Consider the following 21,518-nt stretch of genomic DNA (forward strand, 5'->3'; position numbering starts at 1 on the left):
TTTTGCCTGTTGTGTAAATAAACATTACATTAATACCTACTGACACTTCTATACAAAATACTTAAAATATGGTTCTTCAAATTAAATAAATTAAGTATCATGAAATATTTACAACATAATTTTTCCTGATTTCATGGTGGATTAATAAATTATTTCCTCATGGGAATTCACTGATTTACAGTCCAGCATTTGGGAAATACTATCTAAAATACCATCACTCTTATTTTTTAGATTAAAAAATTTTTTTCCCATGGGGAAAGTGTTCACATGATATGAAGTTCAGAAAGTGCAGTTATATACAATGAAAAGCCTCCTCCACATTTCCCACCACATAATTCTGTTACCTAGAGGCAACCATTTTTTATAACTTTTTTGTGCACCCTTGCAGATTTTTATCTACAATCAAAATAATGCAAATATACTTTTCCTTTTTAAACATAAACAGCAGCCTCCTGTACAAAAACACCTGCACATTACTTTTATTACTTAATATATCATGGGGGTCACTCCACTATATAAGGCACTGAATCATTCTTTTTTAGAGCTGCTTAATATTTCATGTATGAATATATTTTAGCCAGTTCACTATGGATTGACTTGGGTTATTTCTAATTGTTTATACAATTGCAATGAATAGCTCTACATATGTTCATTACACATGTAAATTTTATAGGTAGGGCAAATTCCTAGAACTGGGATTTCTACATCTGGGGGGTATGTATTAGCAAACAGTCCTTCACAGAGCTTGGACCAATTTATTTGATTTCTAGCAAAATGCAAAACTAAAAGAGCCTTCTTTGAGGCTGAAGCATCTCTTGGACCAGTTGCCTTGTCAGCCATCAAAGAAGCATCATTCTATATTTTGACACATGGCCTATAATTACTAGCTGAGCTATATCTCTCAGAAACAGCAGCACTTGCCATCTCCAGTTCCAGTAAGGAAACCTTATCTTTATTTCAGCTAAAGGAGAAGGCATCTTTCCAACAATTGCTTCACTCTTTGACTTTTGAGCCTGGTACCTCCCTTTAAAGAGATTGGACTACTTACCTTGATGAATATAATATTGGCTGCAACCCCTCCACCTGGAAGGGGGACGAGCTGACAGTCAAGGAAGGGTACTTAATGGCAGGGTCTACCATGGATGACTGACTGTACATTGTGTAGCATTTTACAGGACGATTCTGTTAGCTAATTTAACACATGGAGGGAGACAGTAGGGACGTGACTTTCTAGTTAAAAAGCATTAACGAATGAGAATTATTTAACATTGCTTTTTAGATTATGAAAGATGAACACCAAGGCCGAGACCTGTAATTCTGTGCTTAGTTTTCAGTGTTTTAGTGATTCTGTGTCAATGAATTTTCTTTTAGCTCTCACCACCCAACCACTACTCCATTTATAATCTAGACCTTGTCAGGATCCTCTATTATATATAGTCCTACCTTTTAGTTTCATTTCCCATTTACTTTTCTGCTTCCCATATGGGCTCTAATATCAGTATAGTAAGACTCGATTGAGTTGCAAATAACAAATCAAGAAGGGTTAGTATAAGTCTCAAAGGAGGATATTAGATATTAGATCTTAGTGTATCATGAAATTCAGGAGCTGTACTACTTGCTAACAGTGAACTGAGACCAGGAGCACTTTGGAAAATCCAGGTCATTTTCTCTCTCCATCTCTCATCTCTGCTTCTATATCTTCATTCTGTACTACTCCCCTCCCCTGCCCCAACACACACCACATATAACAGCTGATTACAAATCCCAGTTACCATTAGCTCCATGTTTTGTATAGATAGAGAAAAGCTGCCTTCTTTTTCTTCCCTTCCCCGCGGGAAACGTTATTTGCCCAGCTAGGTCAGGTGCCCACCCCTAAACTGCTGGCAGAGATCTCAGCTACCGTTGGAACAATGTGGATGGAGTAGTGTCTGGAAGGGAAAGAAATTCCTAGAAGAAAAGGTTCATGTTCATAGAGTTCCAAATCCTACCCATTCTTCAGTGCCTGCCCAGAGAATCAGGATTTTAGAACTGGAAATAGTCTAGCAGCTCACCTAATCTAGAACACTGACTTTATAGATGAAGAAGAGATGGAAATCCTCTTTTTTAATTACCCAGGTCCTCAGTTACATTTTTAAGAAATGTTTTTAGTTGTAGAAGGACACAATACCTTTGTTTTGTTTTTATTGGTGCTGAAGATAGGACTCAATGCCTCACAAGTCCTAGGCAAATGCTTTGCCACTGAGCTGTAACCCCAGCCCCTCAGTCACATTTAAAAAAAAAAAGTTTGTGTGTATAAAATTTGTCAATGGACCTTTGTTTTTTATTTATGTGCAGTGCTGAGGATCAAACCCAGTGCCTCATACATGTTAGGCACGTTCTCTATCACTGTGCTACAACCCTAGCCCTCAGTTACATTTTTGACCATCTTTCCTCAAAGTTTGTTACTCTAGCTTTCCAAATACCTGCCTTTAACTGGCTGAACGTAGCCACTGTTTGCTGATGCAAGAGTTTACTTCTTACATCTATGACTGCCTTAGGAGGTCCTATGTTATGCTTCAGAACCTACCTATTGGCTTACCTGTTGCATCTGCTTGTTTATTCTCTATCTCACAGGCACTTGTCCCTCTGCCAATCACCAATACACCCTCCTCCAGGACCATGTTATTAAGCACTTTCTCATCTCTACACATTATTTAGTTTATCTCATTAATATTCTAAGACTTCTAACATCTGCATCTCTATCTTAGAAATCTCATCCTGAGTTCCAGAACAATGGATATTGCCACTTGGATATCCTGTAGTAAACATGTTGAAAACTCAAATCAAAATTGTTTCAATAAAATCTGTATCCCTTAACCCAGAAGGGGTACTGCCATCAATCCAATTCTAAGATAGCTGAAACTTCTTCCTGTCATCCACTACCTCTCCCAATCAGTCACCAAGTACAGTATATTCTGTTAGAATCTCCTCAGCCTCTCTTCTCTCCATTTCCATATCCAAAGTTTTAATCAGGTTCTTAGCCCCTCCTAATGACATAAGTAGATTACCAACTAGTTTTTCCCATAGCTAATCTGTACTCCTCTCTTTATTCTCTGCACTGCTGCTAGCATGATCATTCTAGAACACATATTAAACCACTTTATCCCTTAAAATCCCTCAATGGTTTGTCATAACTTAAAAATAAAGGTCAAATTTTAAACTATAGAACACTTGATATACAGCACTGCCTATTTTTTCTGGAAGAAGCTTCCAAATTTCCACCCAACCAAACTTTGCTTGGCCATAAAGATCTTATGGTCCCCCAAATATTCTACACTATTTCATGGGTTTTAGTCTTCAACCCTGTAAGTTCCTCTTCTTTCTGCCCAGCTCCTTTGTTTAGTTATCTTCTGTTTGGCCTCCCATGTATCATCAGGGAATGGTATGTTATACGCTGCATAAAATTTGTGCCTTCCTGGGTGAATTTATAAAATAAACCAAAAAGGTAGACCTTATCTTATAGGATTTTAGATCAGAAAGTAAAATAAAAGATATAAATTTTATAAAATTACAGTTCAACTGAAGTAATGGCCGGTGCAGCAACACCACTTCAATTTGCTTTATGTTGTTGCTTGTTTCACTCTCTTCTTTTCTGCTATGGGTTTGCACCTTCCAAGTTAAGAAAACAAAACAGTATTTCTTACCTCAGGCTCTTTTTTCTAGCATACTTTGGCTCAAGCAGGAAGGTAACCCCAGCTCAACTAATGGCCAATTTTCTGGACTTCTGTTTAAGTAATAGGGAAATGAACCCCACCTCCCCCAACACCCCTCACTGGACACAAATCTGAAAGGCTGTAGCCCTGGAAAACTGAGAGAGAAAGATAAATACTGACTGGATATGGGACAATCAACCACAGTTTGAAATAGATCCAAGAGATGGAAAGAGGAAGCTCAATCCTGGACATAGTGCTTGATGACTAAATCAAGCCTCACCTGAAGTTAGTTTTGGAGATTTCTGCCTCCTCCCCAGTATAATATTCCCCTGTCACACATGAACCACTCTTTCCCCCCAATATTTCATGTTTGTTTTTCATTATCTTCTGCTTCATTCCACCAGTCACATTGTCCCCCAACACCATTTGAGGAAAGGTCCATGTGTGAAGGGGTCCAGGTGGAGGTTTTCTGGCATTAGAAGTTTCATCCTGGCTAAAGATGGTTATACTGGGGAGGAGGTAGAAAACCTCAACCTCAATTCATCAATGCCTTTGTTGTAGGGACAAATGAGGCAAGGCACCGAAGATAGCAGGAAACAGTTTTATTTGGCTGCAGTCAGGTTCAGAGGGCACAGCTTTTGCTGTATTCAATCAATCCCCTGAACCCCAAGTTCAGATAGTTTCAGAGTTTTATACCCAGTATGTAAGGGGAGGGGCTCAGAAGTTCACAGTCTACAGAAGTTCACATAAAAGCAGCTTCTCCTTTCACTGTTTTGGGAAAGTTAACCCTTCAAGGACAACACTTGAGAAGGGGAAAGCTTCTCCCCTTTCTGTCCTCCCCCTGCCAGCTGTTACCATGGAGCCCAATTGGTATACAAACTACTATACTGGATATGTTTTTGAAAAACTAGTAAGGGATGTCCAGCACCTGGAGTGCTGATTTCTTCCCGGCCAGTGGCCAAGTAAGATAGGGCAACATGAAAATAGGAAGTTTATCTACATTGAACTCTTCTGCAGACAGTCCTAAAATCAGCCATGGTGAAGATTTCTGGAGAAGCCCAGTTAAGACTTTTCTGTGGAGAAAGGGGGTGCCACTTAACCTTCTCTTATCTCACTTGATTAAAATGCTTTTGTTCAACTTCCATGTTCCTGTGAAAAAGGACGTTTTCCTACATAACCACAACAACATTACTGCACTCAGGATATTTACAATTGATTGATAATATCTGATAAAAATCACTTCAAATTTTTCCCAACTGACAGAAAATGTACTTTGTAGTTTTTAGCACCTATATTAGTTTAAAAGCCTTAATGTTTAGCATTTCATATTTAATCTTCAATCCACCTGAAATTGACTTTTGTGATCATGTGAGAAGTTCCCATTTTATACTGCTTTCCATAAGAATAACTATATTGTCACAGAACCTTCACTAAATAGACCATCTTTTTCAAATAGCTGTGCGATGCCACCTTTGTCATAAATCAAGTTTGCTGTAAAGAAAAGGAAGGGAGCAGTAATAGAAAGGTAGTGGTTGCCTCAGAAGTGTCTTTGGGAAGGGTCTGGTTGTTCTATTTTTGTACGAATGGTGAAAAGTGCGTTAAAAAAATTACTGACTTATATTTCAGAACGTGATTGTATGTTTCCCAATAAAGGTGGGGGGGAACACTACCCCCAAGGAGGGGAGCACCAGAATCTTAGAAGTGAGCTCGTGGCTTGGCTGGTGCGAGGCTCTAAGATGCAGATGCAGAGCCAAAGGTTGTCAAGGAGCAGACACAGCGCCTACAGTCAGGCGAGAGTTCGGTCTAGAACTAAACGACAAGCACACACGGAGCCCCAAGCTCCCAGAGTTTCCCTAAGCCCAAGCCAGTGATAGGAGAAGCCTCCTTGGCCCGCTGGGAGCGGGATTCGCGTCGGAGCTACATCCTTGCGAGGACTGGGCAGCGCCGCGAAGGACTCTGGGAAGAGGTGGTTTTCGGGCTGCCCAGGGCATTCTGGGGCGGGGCTCCCGGCACGGGGTAGTCCTCTTTCTCTAGGCTCCCTCTGCGGGTTATTGGTGCTTTTAAGGAAGAGTCCTGAAGCAGTTCCGAGGCTGTGTTGAAGCCAAGTGGAGTCCGGGGTTTCAACGAGCTGGGGGATTGTACAGACTGCTTTTCGGAGTCCAAGGGCCTGAGCTCCCGGATCGCTGCGTCCTCCTCCCTCCTTCCCTGCCCCGGAGTGGGAATCGCCCGCGGCTACCGTCTCCGCTCCTCTCCCGTCGCAGCCAGATTCTCGTGAGTTCTGAACCTTCTCGCTCCGAAGAATGTGCGTTCGGCTGAGAGTTTCTCAGGGCCGGCGGCCGCTTACTCTCATGGCCCGCTCTTCCGGACTTGTAGGAAGTGTTTAGAATACTTTTCGGCATAGATGATACTCCCGGAGAGACAGTGGTTTGGGATCCGAGGAAAGCGAAAGCCCGATGACATGCAGGCAGTAGGAACTATCAGAGAAGCAAAACCTCTGACGTGAAGTCTCTTACCAGAGCTCCTGGACTAAGACTGGAGCTAGAAGAGATACCGACCTCAGAGCTCTTGGGGACATTGGTTATTTTTAACCCTTTACTTTCTGGGAGCAGAGACTTGGTCAAGTAACTGCATCCAGGGCATGGAGAAAATGAAGAAGTCAGCCCCAATAGAGAGGCAAGTGTTATCTAGGATCTGGGGTGCTGGGCAACAGTCTATGAAGTGTGAACTGGAAAGGAGGAAAAAGAGTAATGTGAGGGAGTGGTTCGGTGACAAAGGACCAAAAGATTCCATTTAAGCATAGCAGAGTCCCAAGTGGCTAATCTGTTTTTTTCTTGCACGTGTGGTCTTCAGAACTTTTCTCCTCCCCTTTATCTTTGTAGTATTCTGCCCTTCCCTGTGAGGAGGAAGACCAGCTGAGTTTCAGGTGAGTTGGCTGACATTTCCTCTTCAGTCTCATTTGTCAGAAAGAATAGATACACTACCTCATCCCTTCCTTGGTAAGGGAAAGGAGAGCCATATTTTTTGAGTACTAATATGGGTACTGTGTTTTATCACTCCATGATTGGGTAGCTGAATAGGGTTAGATGAGTGCCCTACTCACCCTGGGTCATTTTAAAGATGTGTCAGCTAAAAACTTGTCAAGATTACTCAAAAAGTCGGTAGCATATGACTAAACTCTGCTGAACTACTCAAGATCAGGTTCAGAATCCAAATCTGTAGGATCCCTAGATTCTTGACACTGTGCTGGTGTTTACAAGCATCTACTATCTAAGTGACACTATCTGTATTATTCATCTCATGTGTCAGTGGTGTACTGCATTGTGTTCTCCAGTTTTTGTGTGTGTGAGGTGTTTTTTTTTTTTTTTAAGTGTAGGAAAGTTCAGGCCACACACCTGAGTCCAAATGGTCCATCTCTACTGTATTGTTTTCTTCTTTTAGACAAATAATGCCCAGAGAATGCTCCTGATCTTTGTTTTCTCCATAAGACATTAATTCACTTAGCTGTTTAGGACTACCCTGCACTCAATGTTGTATATAAAACAAGTGGGGAGTCTGTATCTTTCAGGAGCTTACTCTCTTTAGAAGTTAATACATACTAATGAAATATATATAAGTCAGTGCTGTCCAATGCGATTTTCTGTGATGAGGGAAATGTGCTATTTTTGTGACTTTTACGGTGTCTACTAGCAGTATGTAGTTCCTGACCACTGAAATGTGGCTAGTGCAACTGAGAAAATTAATTTAAAATTTTATTTTGTTAATTTAAATTAAGTAGCCAATTATGGCTGGAGGTTACCATATCTGGCAGCCAGGTCTAGATATTTGAAACAGTATTTCAAAGTTAATTGATTTGGATTTAGTGCTCCTTAGACGCCTCAAAAACAATGCAAAACTCAGAGTGTACATGTTAATTGCTATTTGACTTTAGTTTGCTGGAGTGTAAAAGTCATTGCCAAATTTCAGGAACTTCGTAGTCCAAATAAAATTATTCATTTTGAAACTATCATCATTTAAAATACATTTAAAGTTTTAAGATATTTATGCAAATGTGTTTCAGTATTTTATTACTATTGAAGTTTCCTATAAAGCAATAACTTTACAGAGTGTAAGCAAAAGTCTTATCATTGCATTACTTTTGCTCATTGCAAATAACCTTTCTTATGGCTTTTTATGTTTTCTTTGACTAATAACATGTAGGCTATTTAAAAATTAGTTAAGAACAGCCATAATTAATAATAATGACACTCTCAGAGTGTTAGATCTTAAGCTTTGACATAGGACTTGGTGCATTTACCATGTTCATTGCTTATTAGAATAGCAAAGGGTTTGTTTCATAGTTACCCTAGCAGCTTAAATTTCTTGTCTGACACTAGTGTACTGGTCATACCCTGTTGTGGTTTTCTTCTCTATGCAAAGTTAGATAAATGAGGTTAGGAGTCTGAGTTAAAAAATATCTTTGAAAAAGGGCTGGGATTGTGGCTCAGTGGTAGAGTGCTTGCCTCAAATGTGTGAGGCACTGGGTTCAGTTCTCAGCATCACATATAAATAAATGAATAAAATAAAGGTCCTTCAAAAACTAAAAAAAAAATTAAATCTTCACAAAATAATTTGCCTAGTTTCTTAAAAATACTTCAGAGACAAAACGATCAAACACAATATGTGGTTGTTGTTTCCTGATATAAAGAAAAATTATGTAGAACATTTTTAAGACGGTTGGGGAAAATTTGAACCTGGTCTGGAGTGTTAGGGAATTATTAATTTTGTTGGATGTAATAACAGTATTGTAGGAGAATGCTGTTTAGAAATGTATGCTAAAGAATTTACATCTGAGCTGGGAATGGTGGTGACTTGGGAGGCTAAGACGGGAGGATTTCAAGTTTGAGGCCAGCCTGGGCAAGAGTGAGACCCTGTCTCAAAATATAAAATATAAAGGGCTGGGGGTGTAGCTCAGTGGTGGAACACCCCTGGGTCCAATCCCTAGTACTGCAAAAAAAAAAAAAGTTTCAAGTCAATATGAATTTGAAGCCCAAAAGGCAAACCTCAAATCTCCTTTTAAATCTGAAGAAACTGTGGCCAAGAAAAGTGATTTGCTTAAAGCCATACACAGTATATAAGTTGCAGATCCAAGAATAAAACTATTTTTCCACTTAAACTTTTCTGCCAAAGTGAGGATGTAGCTTAGTGGTAGGGTGCTTACCCACCATGAATGAGGCCCTGGGTTCAATTCCAAGCAGCTCAAAAGAAAAAAGAAAAAAATCTGCCAAACAGACATATATAAATGATACAAGGAGTGATTTTTTTTTTTTTTTTAAAGTGTACCTGTACGCAACTGTTTGGCATCACTACTTGGTCATTAAGAAATTTTTCTAAAATGTCAATGAATAATTTGTCATGAGTCTTTTTTATCTCATAGGATTTTGAAAGTGATTTTGAAAAGTTTTTTATTTGGATAATGCATGTCTTTTAACATGTTATGCAGGGACCTCTTTGCTCAGTCCAGAGCTGTGCCATGGCAGAGACTGGGGAGGAGGAGACAGCATCTCCAGAAGCCTCAGGGTTCTCAGACTTGAGTGATTCAGAGTTCCTAGAGTTTCTGGATCTGGATGATGAGTCAAGTGCTTCAGTTAGCAAGCCTGGCCCTTCTGAACTCCCTGAAAAGGATGGCAAGTCTGTAAGCTTACAAAACTGGAAACGAGGATTGGATGTCTCTTCACCCATGGAAAGATTCCACTTAAAATATCTGTATGTCACGGACCTATCTACTCAGAACTGGTGTGAATTACAAATGGCATTTGAAAAGGAGCTTCCTGATTTTTTGACACCTGAGAAAGCAGCTGTTTTGGACACTGGTGCCAGCATCCACCTAGCTAGAGAATTAGAACTTCATGATCTTGTGACTGTTCCCATCACCACTAAAGAAGATAATTGGGCAGTTAAGTTTCTGAATATGCTATCAATGATTCCTACCCTGCAATCAGAGGGGTGCATCAGAGAGTTTCCAGTGTTTGGGGAGGTGGAGGGTGTGTTTCTTGTTGGAGTGATTGATGAGTTGCACTATACAGCCAAAGGGGAACTGGAACTGGCTGAACTCAAGACACGTAGGCGCCCCATGCTCCCTCTGGAAGCTCAGAAAAAGAAAGACTGTTTTCAAGTTAGCCTATACAAATTTATCTTTGATGCCATGGTGCAAGGGAAAGTAACCCCTGAGATCCTAATCCACCACACAAAATTGTGTCCAGACAAGCCACTGGGGCCTTCAGTGCTACGGCATGCCCGGCAGGGAGGCTTTTCTGTGAAGTCTTTGGGTGACCTCATGGAACTAGTCTTCTTGTCTCTAACACTATCTGACCTCCCAGTTATTGATATTCTAAAGATTGAATATATCCATCAAGAGACTGCCACTGCATTAGGTACAGAGATTGTAGCCTTTGAAGAGAAGGAGATGAGAGACAAGGTACAGCATTATATGGCTTACTGGATGGGCCACCGAGAGCCTCAAGGGGTTGATGTGGAAGAGGCTTGGAAGTGCCGTGCATGCAACTATGCAGACATTTGTGAGTGGAGGAAGGGCAGTGGAGTGCTCAGCTCCACAATGGAACCTCAAACCAAAAAAGCCAAATGAATAGAAGAAATGTTGGTCTTTCCTGCTCCTAATGTACCTAAAGAAAAGAGTACTCACTTCTGAGCATGGCTTTCATGGATATTGTTCTTATTTTTTAATATTTCTACAGCCTCTAATCACAGTCAGTCCAGGACCAGGGTTCACAGCTGAGTAGGAGAGATCTGGAGTTACATTGTCTCTGAGCTTTGACATGGATTGCCAAGAGTAAAGATGCTCATCATGGATGGAGCAAAGGCAATACCTTCAGCAAGCATTGTTTTCCTAAGAAGACTCTTTAGGTTCTAATAAATCTTATTTTTTTCTCAAAGTTTCTATATTTTACATTATAAAATAAATGAAATGTTGTCCAGTTGGACTGGTTTTTTTTGTATGTGGGGGTGTCAATCTCGATTCTTCAGAAATGACCAATGTACATAGTTGTGTATATGTTATAATAAGTCTGTAAATTTACATATAAATATTTTGGAAGCAGAATTAGAGTAGATCAAGAATTTAAAACAATTATAATAAATATTCTCAAATAGATAAGGGAAATTGAAAAAGTGAAAATACTAGATACGAGAAATACATATGAAGTATATGTAACATTTACACACACACACCTGGGTATATGCTACAATTTATATGAGTACAACAATAAGTATGAGAGGGCTGAGGATATGGCTCAGTGGTAGAGCACTTGTCTAACATACACAAGGCCAGGGATTCAATCCCCAGCACTACAGAACAAAGAAACAAACAAACCAAAACACGCAGTAAATATGAACAAGAATGTACTTTGTAGTACTTCCACAACAAGCCTAGAACCCACCCAGATACCAACCAACAGAAGAGTGAATGATATTGTATAGCAGTCAAAACAAATGAACCACAATGACATGTAACAATACTTTGAATCTTTTTTTTTTTAAAGATTTCTTTTTTAGTTGTAGATGGACACAATATCTTTATTTTGTTTATTTTTTTGTGTGTGGTGCTCAGGATGGAACCCAGTGCCCACACTTTAGGCAAGTGCTCTACCACTGAGCTACAACTCCAGCCCCGGTATGTAAGAATCTTAGCAACCTATTAGGTTAAAAAAGTAGGTTCCAGAAAATTACATACAGCATACCCTTTTTATAAGTGAAAAATAACAACAGAAACTTTAAAAATTTTTTTTAAATCATTGGTATTTATTTATTTATTTATTTATATGTGGTGCTGAGAATTGAACCCAGTGCCTCACACAAGTCAGGCAAGTACGCTACTGCTGAGCCACAGCCCTGACCCCTAATAAAAACATTTTAAGGAAAATGTATAGGTAGTGGGGAGAAATTTCAATGCACCTTAAAAGGCAATGGAGCCCTAGTTACAAACATCACCAAAGAGATCAGAGGAAGGAATGATATAGATGTCATTTGAAGTATAAGAACTTGTTCATGAAGATACTACTGGAGAATTTGCAGGAATAGTTGGATTGGGGGAGGGCAGTTGGTATGGGTGGAGTTTCTGTACTAATGGATGGTGAAGAGTTAGAAGAACATGGTGAATATTCTTATTGTGACTTCGTGTTATACATGAGCTGTTAACATCTGGGCATCAATAGAAGATTCAATGGGTAACCTTTTATGAGCTACACATACTCTTATATATTTCTTTTCATTGACAAGTTGTGTGCCAGGCATTGTGCTAAATATTTTATATGGTGAAATCTGTGTATCAGTTATCCCCAGTGAAGGGACTGAGGCTTAAAAAATGTTAAAAATTACTCTCCCAACCTCCCATTGTATGGAAGTGGTAAATTCCAATTGAGATAGGTCTGATTGCAGTTCTTATGCTCTTAATCATTAATTTGTAAAGTTTTTCTTGCTGTTATTAAGTCTCCTGGACTATGAGCATCCCTTTTCTGAACTGCTGAGATCACAGTGTTTTGGATTTCTGATTTTTCCCCGCAGATTTTGGAATATTTGCACATACACAATGAGATATTTTGGGAGTGGGGCCAATGTCTAAGCAAGGACTTCACTTACGTTTTATATATACTTTATACACATAGACTGAAGGTAATTTTATACAAAATTGCTTATACACCTGCATTTTTACTCATCATAATGAGTTTGGAGTGGAATTTTCTGCTTGTATCATGTTGGCATTCAAAGTCTCAGATTTTGGAACATTTCAAAATTTGGGTTAGAAATGTGAAATGTTGTATTACTATGGGACTTGTATTATTCTGGGACTTAGTAAATTTAGAATTAAACCAGGGATGTAGTAAACTGGACTTTCTAAAGTAAACAGTATTAAGCTAATTGTCTTCAAGAAAAAAACTTGCTCAGGGTTCTACAGCATCATCTTAAGTTATATAAGAAATTTCAAGAACAGAAAAAAAAAAACGGTTTCAGATAGTGACACTCAGAATCCAGTAATTTTCTGAGATCCCTAATCTTTATTTTAGATTAACATTTTAGTTATCTTTTTGTATTATAAGGATAAGTTGAGGCATCTGTAGTTGGGACTACCCCAGGATCAGTACTATGGTGCGCATGCTTGTGCCGTCCCAAAATTAATATGTTGAACTTCAAACCTCCCAAGGTGGTGGTAGGAGGTGGACCTTTGAGAAGTTATTAGGCAGTGCAGAAGAGCCCTCTTAAATGGAATTGGTGCTCTCATAAAAGAGGACCAAGGGAACACTTTTGCCTTTACGACTATGTGAGGACATAGCAAGTCACAACCTGTGAAACAGAACAGGCTCTCACAAGACCATGATTCTTCCAGAACCTTGATCTTGGACTTCTCAGCCTCCAGAACTGTCAGAAATAATTTTCTTTATAAGTCCCCCACCTTGTGATATTTTGTTATAGTATCCTTGATAGCTAAGACAATCACTGATGCTGTTCTCTACACACAGTATGTAAATATTGTAGTCTTTATATAATCTAATAATTTCTTTCTGGTGAATTCTGCCTAAGGTTTCTAGACTCCAAATTGAGTCCCTCTTGGATGTTTGTTCAGTAAGTGGATAAATGAAAAAAGACATTACAACAAGTCTATTAATGTTTTTTTAAAAAATGTGCTCTTTGCACTAGGAAATTAGTTAAACCCCTTAATTTGGGCTAGATGTAACTGTTTATGATAGAAATCACCAGAACAATAGTGGCTAAACAAAACAGAAATTTATTTTTCTCTCGTTCAAAAGAATACTAAATATAGTTATTCTACGTCTGGTGTGCACCCATGGTATCAGGAACCCAGTTTTCTTCTCTTGTTTCTCTGGCATCAACATGAGTCTTCAGTCTAAAATGACTGCTCAAATTCCATACACCCATTATACATTCAGCATGAAGTTGGAATAGGAGAAGGGCATCTCTATAAAAACACACTTTAAATTTGTACCCCTTCTTACACTTACATCCCACTGGCCAAAATTTGGTCACTTGGTCTTAGTTGCAAAGACGGCTGGGATATAGAGTATTGATTATGGGTAAGCATATACCCAGCCAAAACCTAGAGATTCTATGATTGCAAAAAATAGGGAGAACAGAGAGAGGATTCCAGGAATATAGTGGAGTCCAAAGCACCAGAAGGAAATCTTTCTCTTCACCTAGAAAGCAATTGCATTGGCAGAATATGTCTGATGAAACTATTTTGGAACTCGAGTCCATTGAAGGCTTGCAACTTCCAGGGGAAGACTTAGATGCTAAATTGTGGTTAAATTTGGTCAATTTCAACTTTTAGTTCAGTAGAGCTAACATGCTCCACACCTCACTCCTGAGGCAGGCTGCTATGTATGTATACACAGAGCAGTTTGCACACAACTCAGGGGGCCAGAGTGGGGAAAAAGAACCTGTCGTTCAAATAGAATCTATCCCCTGATTGCTGCTTCCTATCACAGCATTGCAGAGAAAGAGGAGGTGGCCACAGTTGCTGCCCCTCCTCTCTTTGTTACAGCTTCTCCCCCTCTGGTTGAAGTAACTTACAGAGAATTTAAAGAGCTGGCTTCATTTTCCCTCTTTTGGACGCCAGACATTGAAGACTATGGGCATTCAACAGTAACTGAGTATATTAGGAAAACTAGAAATCACAAAAGGCCTTAAAAGTTAAGTTTGCAACATAGGTTGACTATTGGCATAGACATAACCTAAAGCAATCTAAGCACAAAAACAACAACAAACTCTGAGAAATTGGGAGAATCTAATTTGCAGACTTAACACATTGTTAGATTCAGATATGCAGTTTTCAATAAAAACCACAAGCACACAAAGAAATAGGAAAGTTTTGCCCATTCGAAGGGAAAAAATAAGCCAACAGAAACTGTCTCTGTAAAAAGGCCTGATAGCACTATTAGACAAAGACTTTAAAACAATTGTCTTAAAAATGCTTAAAGAACTGGGCTGGGGTTGTGGCTCAGCAGTAGAGCGCTCACCCAGCATGAGCAAAGCCGTGGGTTCGATCCTCAGCACCTCAGAAGAAAAATAAATAAATAAAGGTATAAAAAATGCTCAAAGAACTAAAGAAAGACAGAGAGAAAGTCAAGAAAATGATTGTCCAAATAAAATGATCATCACATAAAAGGGATCCTTTGTCGCCAACTAGCCAGGCTTACAACCTGAGCTGGGTTCACAAAATCTGGCTACCTCAATAACTAAGAAAATGGCGAAAGAAACATGTAACACACAGAAATACCTTTTGCTTGCAGGAATCAGTGATGGCTCTCAACCTTAAAGGTCTGTTGGAAATACAGAGCTTGTACCTGGATTCTTTATTTTTATAGGGGGGCACACAAAGGTAGGTTCAATGGAATGTTCTTTCCAAATAAGGCCAGGGGTCAGGTTTCAGGGGGTTGAGTCTAACTTCATGATGTCTTGTGGTTAGCAGATTGACTGACATCTTGGAAGGCCACACTCATCTCAGGTGCTGTGTAGGATCAAAGGCAGAGCAAGTGAAAAGGACATATACATCGCACAGCCCAGTCAGAGAAGTAATGTCAGTCCAGTCCCCTCAAGTGCTCAAATGCTCACAGCTGGCTCACACAGCCCATGGCTGGCTCATGACAAATCCTCAATAAGATTATTAGCAGATTATTCATCAGAAAATGGAGGCCAGAAAGAAGTGGACCAATATTGAAGGTACTAAAAGAAGAAGGAAAAAAGACCCCTGTCAATGAATGATTTTATTAATCCTATATTCAGCAAAACTTTAAAACTGAGAGAGAATTCAGACATTCTAAGAATTAAAAAAAAAAAAAACAACTTACAAGAGCTTAGCAGAGGAACCGTGACTGCTGGATAAGTTTCACCACTTCCTGCAGAGCATCATTGAGGAGAGGAATGTGGTGTCTTTTAAACCCTCTGCTTATAAGGCATCACTCATTAACCCCATCCAGGACCCCACACAATCCTCTCGGGGTTACAGTTTCTCTGACTTTCTTTGTTCTGATGTCCTTAACAATATTGAGGAGGACCTGTCAGAATGTCATATAAAGTGGACCATACAGCATGTAGCCTTCTCAGACTGGCTTTTTTCCCTAGCAGCATCCCAGGAACCATTGACATTCAGGGATGTGGCCATTGATTTCTCTGAAGAGGAATGGAAATGCCTGGACCCTGCTCAGCAGACTTTATATGGAGATGTGATGTTAGAGATCTATTGAAACCTAGTCTTTGTAGGTATGTCTTCTCATTAAAACCCAGAATTTTCAGGAGAGCTGGAAATAAAATATTTTTTTGCAAAACTTGAAAAAAAAAAACTTAAGAGTTTATTGTTAGTGCTATACCTGCCCTGCAAGATAATGTTTCAAGAAGTCCTAAGGTGAAAAGCAAAATACAAAAACCAATGAAAATAAGGCAAACACACAAGCAATCACAAAAGCTAGCACTGTTATAATAATGGTTTTAATTACATTTTTATTTGCTCTGAGATTTAAGAGACAAATATTTTTTTAAAAAATAGTCATAGTCTAGGGGCTGGGGATGTGGCTCAAGCGGTAGCGTGCTGGCCTGGCATGTGTGCGGCCCGGGTTTGATCCTCAGCACCACATACAAACAAAGATGCTGTGTCCACCGAAAACTAAAAAATAAATATTAAAATTCTCTCTCTCTCTCTCTCTCTCTCTCTCCCCCTCTATCTTTAAAAAAATAGTCATAGTCTAAAAGCTAGTAATTTTGACTTATAACTTCATATTTTGATTTCTACATAATTTAGGAGACTTGCATTTAAGAGAATTATTTATGTTTGAGAGCACACCATGTAGAAAGAAGTAATTTTTTGTTACCAAGAACTGAAAGAAATGGGGACAAAGCTATGAAAGAGTAGTTTTTGTATATTATAGAAATTAAAATGGTATAAATTCAAATTAAAGTGTAACATTAGAATGTTAAATGTAATTCTTATAGTAATCACAGAGATATCTATAGACTATAAACAAAAAGAAATAAACTAAAAAATTGCAAGAAACAAACTAAACATGATAGTAATTTGTGAAATTAAGGACAAAAATCTACAAGCATATAGAAAACAAATTGCAAAATAATAGAAATAGGTCCTTCCTTGTCAGTAAGTGCAAATTAATTCAACTATCCAATCAGATTGGTAGAAAGTATAAAAACACATGATCCAACTATATGTTGTCTATATGGGACTCACTTTAGATCCAAAGACACAAATAGACTAAAAGAATAGAAAAGGGCATTTCATGGAAATAATAACCAAAATGCAGCAGGGGAGGCGAACAAACAAACTTTTAAATCCAGAAAGTTTATAAGAAATAGAGGACATTATATATTTAAAAAGGTCCAATACAGCAAGAAAATATAAATATTTACTCACCCAATCACACAGCATCAAATCTGAGAAGCAAAAATGACAGAATTGAATGGAGAAATAGTTAAGTAATTAAAACTGCAGATATCAGTATCCCATTCTCAATAATGGATAAAATCCATTACTAAAGAAATAGAGGACTCGAAAACATGCAATATATCAATTAGATCTAATAGACATTAGAGCATGATCCGAAAATGGAATGCTACTCTTACCATGTACATATGTAACATTTTCCAGGATAGACCATGTTAGGTCACAAATTGTTATATGTCCATACAGAGTATTTTCTCCAACTACAACTGGAAGCAATTAGAAATTAGAAGCAAAATAAACTGGAAAAATTCATGAATTTATGGATCAAAGAAAAAAATCTCACATTAGGAAATATTTATAGATGGATGAACAAAACATAATATTGCAAAACTTACAGAAGATAGTGAAAGCAACGTAATGGAAAACTATAGCTATATACTCTTACATTAAAAAACAAGAGCTAGGCACAATGGTATACTCTTGTAATCCCAGCAACTCAGGAGGCTGAGGCAGGAGCATTGCAAGTTCAAAGGCAGCATCAGCAACTTTGCAAGGCTCTGAGGAATTTAGAACCTGTCTCAAAAAATAGAAAGGGGGCTGGGGATGTGGCTTAAGCTGTAACGCGCTAGCCTGGCGTGCGTGGGGCACTGGATTCGATCCTCAACAACACACAAAAATAAAATAAAGATGTTGTGTCCACCGAAAACTAAACAATAAATATTAAAAAATTCTCTCTCTCTCCTCAAAAAAATATATAATATATATGGCTGGGGATGTTCACTGGTAAAGCACCCCTAGGTTTAATCACTGATATCAAAAACAAAACACAAAGAAAACCCCCAAGAAAGATCTCAAATCAACAACCTAACTTTAAAACCTTAGAAACTGGAAAAAAAGCTTGCAGAAGGAAAGAAACAAAGATTAGAGAAAGGATAAGCAAAATAATGAATAGAAACACAACAAAGTCAATGACGCTCTGAGATGGTTCTTTGACCAACTTCTAGCTAAGTGGACTAAGGGAAAAAGAGAAGACTCAAATTACTTAAATCAGAAATTGGAGACAAGACTACCAATTCCACAGAAATATGAAGGATTGTGAGTGATATGAACAAGTTTATGCCAAAAATTGGATAAACCCAGATGAAATGGGCAAGTTGCTAAGAACACAGACCTACCAAGACTAAATCATGGAGGAATAGAAAATCTGAGTAGATCTACATATGAACCAGCTTTATTGTGCACTGGCTATTTGCATGTACGCGACAGAACACTCACACATAAGGCAAGTTGTACATAAAATGTATTTATTACTTATACAGATAGGCCACAAAGGAACAACAAAATCCTAGACTTTTGGGCAATTCAGCCTTAAAGTGCAGGTCAGCTTCCCAGAGTGATGGTGGCTTGTCTGTGTGTAATCCACTTGCATTGCAGCTGAGGGACTCTGGAAAGCAGTACATGATACAACTAGTGTTAAAGGCCATCCTATATCTGGGGGTTGGAGACAGGAATAGAGTTGGGCTGTTCCAGCCAGCTTCTCCTTCTCTCAGCATATTGCATTTCCACCTCTTTCTTGATAACTTCAAGCAAGAATCAAGGAGAACAGTGTCACTCCAACATTACCCAGGGAACTGTCCTTGAATATAACTAGTAATGAGACTGAATCAGAAAATTAAAAATCTCTGAGAAAAAAAACCTGAGCCTGATGACTTCACTGCACAATTGTACTGAACATTTACAGAAGAGCTAATGCCAATCATTCTCAATCTGTTCTAATAATTTGATGATTAGGAAGCTCCTTGTAGCTTATTGTATGAGTCCAGCATTATCCTAGCATCAAAGACAGATAAAGACTACAAGAAAGAAAACTAGAGGCCAAAATCACTTGTGAACATTGATGCAAAAATCCTCAAAGTAACTGACCAAATTCAGCAGCACATTTTAGAAATATAATGATGACCAAGTGGTATTTATTTCTGGAATGCAAGAATGGTTCAACATTTGAAAATCAGTCAATATAATATGTTATATTAACAAATGAAGGGGAAACCCACCTGATAGTTTCAGATGATTCAGAGAAAGTATCTGACAAAATTCAACATTCGTTCATAATAAAAATACCAAAAAGCTGGGAATGAATGAAACTCAGTTGGTTCTTTGACTAACTTTTAGGTAGGTGGACTAAGGAAAAAAAAAGACACAAATTACTTAAATCAGAAATTAGGGACATTACTACCAATTCCATAGAAATATAAAGGATATACAACCTCAACTTTATGCCAATAAATTTGAGAGTTTGTGTGAAGTAGGCAAATTCCTTGAAAAATGCAAACCACCAATATTCTCAAGAAGTTTATATCCCAAACAGTCCTGTATCTAATAAAGAAAGCAAAAGTGTTCTCTTATTATTTCTGTTCATTGCTGTAGTGGAGGATCAAGTAAAGGCATCCAGACTGCAAAGGAAGAAGTAATTTTATCTGAAGATGACATAATCATCTGTGTACAAACTGTGGAAACACTTAAAATGCTACTAGGCCAATATTCAAATATAAATTGTATCTGTATATACTAGCAACAAATACAAATCTCTTATACAATTTATAATAGCATAAAATATGAAATATTTAGGGATAAATCTGACAGAATTTCACTGAATCTATAAAACATTCATGAGATAAATTAAAAAACCTAAATAAGTGGAAAGATCTACTATGCTCCTGAATTGAAACATTAAATATTATTAAAATGTCAGTTCTCTTCAAATTGATATATACATTCAAGACCTTGGATATAGAAAACTCCATGATATATTTATGGAGATAAAACTATAGACACATTCACCTTTATTCTGTATTCACAAATATTTACTGAGTACTTATATAGCAGGTTGTCAAAATATAGTTATGAACAAGATAAAAATGTTTACTCTCATAAAACATGTCACATGTATTATGAGAGAGGGGAAAATAAAGGAGAAATCAAGAATGGTTCCTAAGTTTCTGCTTGTGTAACCAGGTGTATGATGATGGTGTGGTGATTAAACTAGGAGAAGTGCAGGAATTATGAGTTTGTTTTGGACATGTCAAGTTGAAGATGAATTTTAGATATACAAGAAGAGATTTCAGATCAGATATAAGGAAGTAGAGTCTGAATTGAGAGGAGAGATAAAGGAGATTTGTCATTATCATATAAATGATATTTAAAACCATATGCCCTGATGAAATCATTTAGAGAAAGAGAAAGAACAACTTCAAAAAGAAAAGGCTTGCTGGGCACAGTGGCCCACGCCTGTAATCCCAGCGGCTTAGGAGCCTGAGGCAGGAGAATAAGGATTTCAAAGCCAGCTTCAGCAACATCAAGGTGCTAAGTAACTCAGTAAGATCCCATCTTTAAATAAAATACAAAATAGAGCTGGGGATGTGGCTCAGTCGTTGAGAGCCCCTGAATTCAATCCTTGGTATCCCCCTACCCAGCAAAAAAAAAAAAAAAAAAAAAAAGGCTCAAGGCCAAACCCTTGAGTATTTCAACATTTGCAGTTGGAACAGGCAGAGTATTCAAAAAAGGAAATACAGAAGCATTTTCGGTGAGATGGGTGAAACTAGCTGTATGACACTGTATGACATGCTCTAGAAACCTTAAGAGGAAGTATTTCAATTTTGTTGAATGTCAGGGTCAGAGAGAGAATCTACTTAATTTGTCAAATAGAATTTCATTGGTAACTCAACAAGAGCAGTTTCAGGGGAGTAGACGGGGTCAAGAAGCCAATTAGAGGAGAGAACTGGGCGTGAGAAAATACAGGCATCAGCTATTCAAAAGTGGAAAATGAAGCTATTGCTCAAGAGGGGTATAGGTCAAGAAAGACTAAAAGAAGATGAAATATAAAAATGTGCTCATAACATTGAAAATGCCGGTAAAGTTGATTGGCTACTGAATTACATAGGATCTTAATAGTGCCAGGCAAAACTTTAAATATTGTCTCTAGTGTATTTGCTTGTTTGTTTGTTCAGGGATTGAACTGAGGGCCTTGCTAAATTGCTGAGGCTGGCTTTGAACCCGCGATCCTCTTGCCTCAGCCTTCCCATTTGCTGGGATTGCAGGCGTGCGCCACACAGCCCAGCTGTATTTGCTTTCTCTATGTTCTTTCCTTCCGTTTTTTCCTTCCACTTTGATCAAACTTTCATCAGAGTTTATTAAATTTCCACCACTCTGCCCAAATAGAATGTTTCAACATCACTAGTGACCCGAACATTGCTCGGTGGTCAATTATTAGTGTTACCGCTGTTGACCGGTGACGAGTCCTTGCTTCCGCAATGTTGAAGAATAACACCAGAGAGCACACCGAGGCAAAGTCAGAGTAGAAATTAGAAGTT

At 38.3% G+C, this 21,518-nt stretch overlaps 1 protein-coding gene across 2 annotated transcripts; it reads left to right on the forward strand.

Annotated features, from left to right (window-relative positions):
* The first annotated feature begins 5,679 nt into the window (after positions 1–5,679).
* On the forward strand, positions 5,680–10,666 carry Exo5 (exonuclease 5). Of its 2 annotated transcripts, none has more exons than XM_071617731.1 (3): positions 5,680–6,365; positions 6,572–6,615; positions 9,172–10,666. In XM_071617731.1, exon 3 carries the CDS (start codon positions 9,202–9,204, stop codon positions 10,312–10,314), a length of 1,113 nt encoding a protein of 370 aa, XP_071473832.1. In that variant the 5' UTR covers positions 5,680–6,365; positions 6,572–6,615; positions 9,172–9,201; the 3' UTR covers positions 10,315–10,666. The 2 variants fall into 2 exon arrangements, with proteins under 2 accessions (XP_071473832.1, XP_027793275.2); XM_027937474.2 differs by having other exon boundaries at positions 5,680–5,963.
* Positions 10,667–21,518: the final 10,852 nt, after the last annotated feature.

Source organism: Marmota flaviventris, chromosome 10, assembly GCF_047511675.1.
Source record: "Marmota flaviventris isolate mMarFla1 chromosome 10, mMarFla1.hap1, whole genome shotgun sequence".
NCBI classification, from domain to species: domain Eukaryota; kingdom Metazoa; phylum Chordata; class Mammalia; order Rodentia; family Sciuridae; genus Marmota; species Marmota flaviventris.

Excerpts from the sequence above, each read along its gene's own strand:
- Exo5 (XM_071617731.1), top strand. The coding sequence starts at position 9,202 with ATGGCAGAGACTGGGGAGGAGGAGACAGCATCTCCAGAAGCCTCAGGG.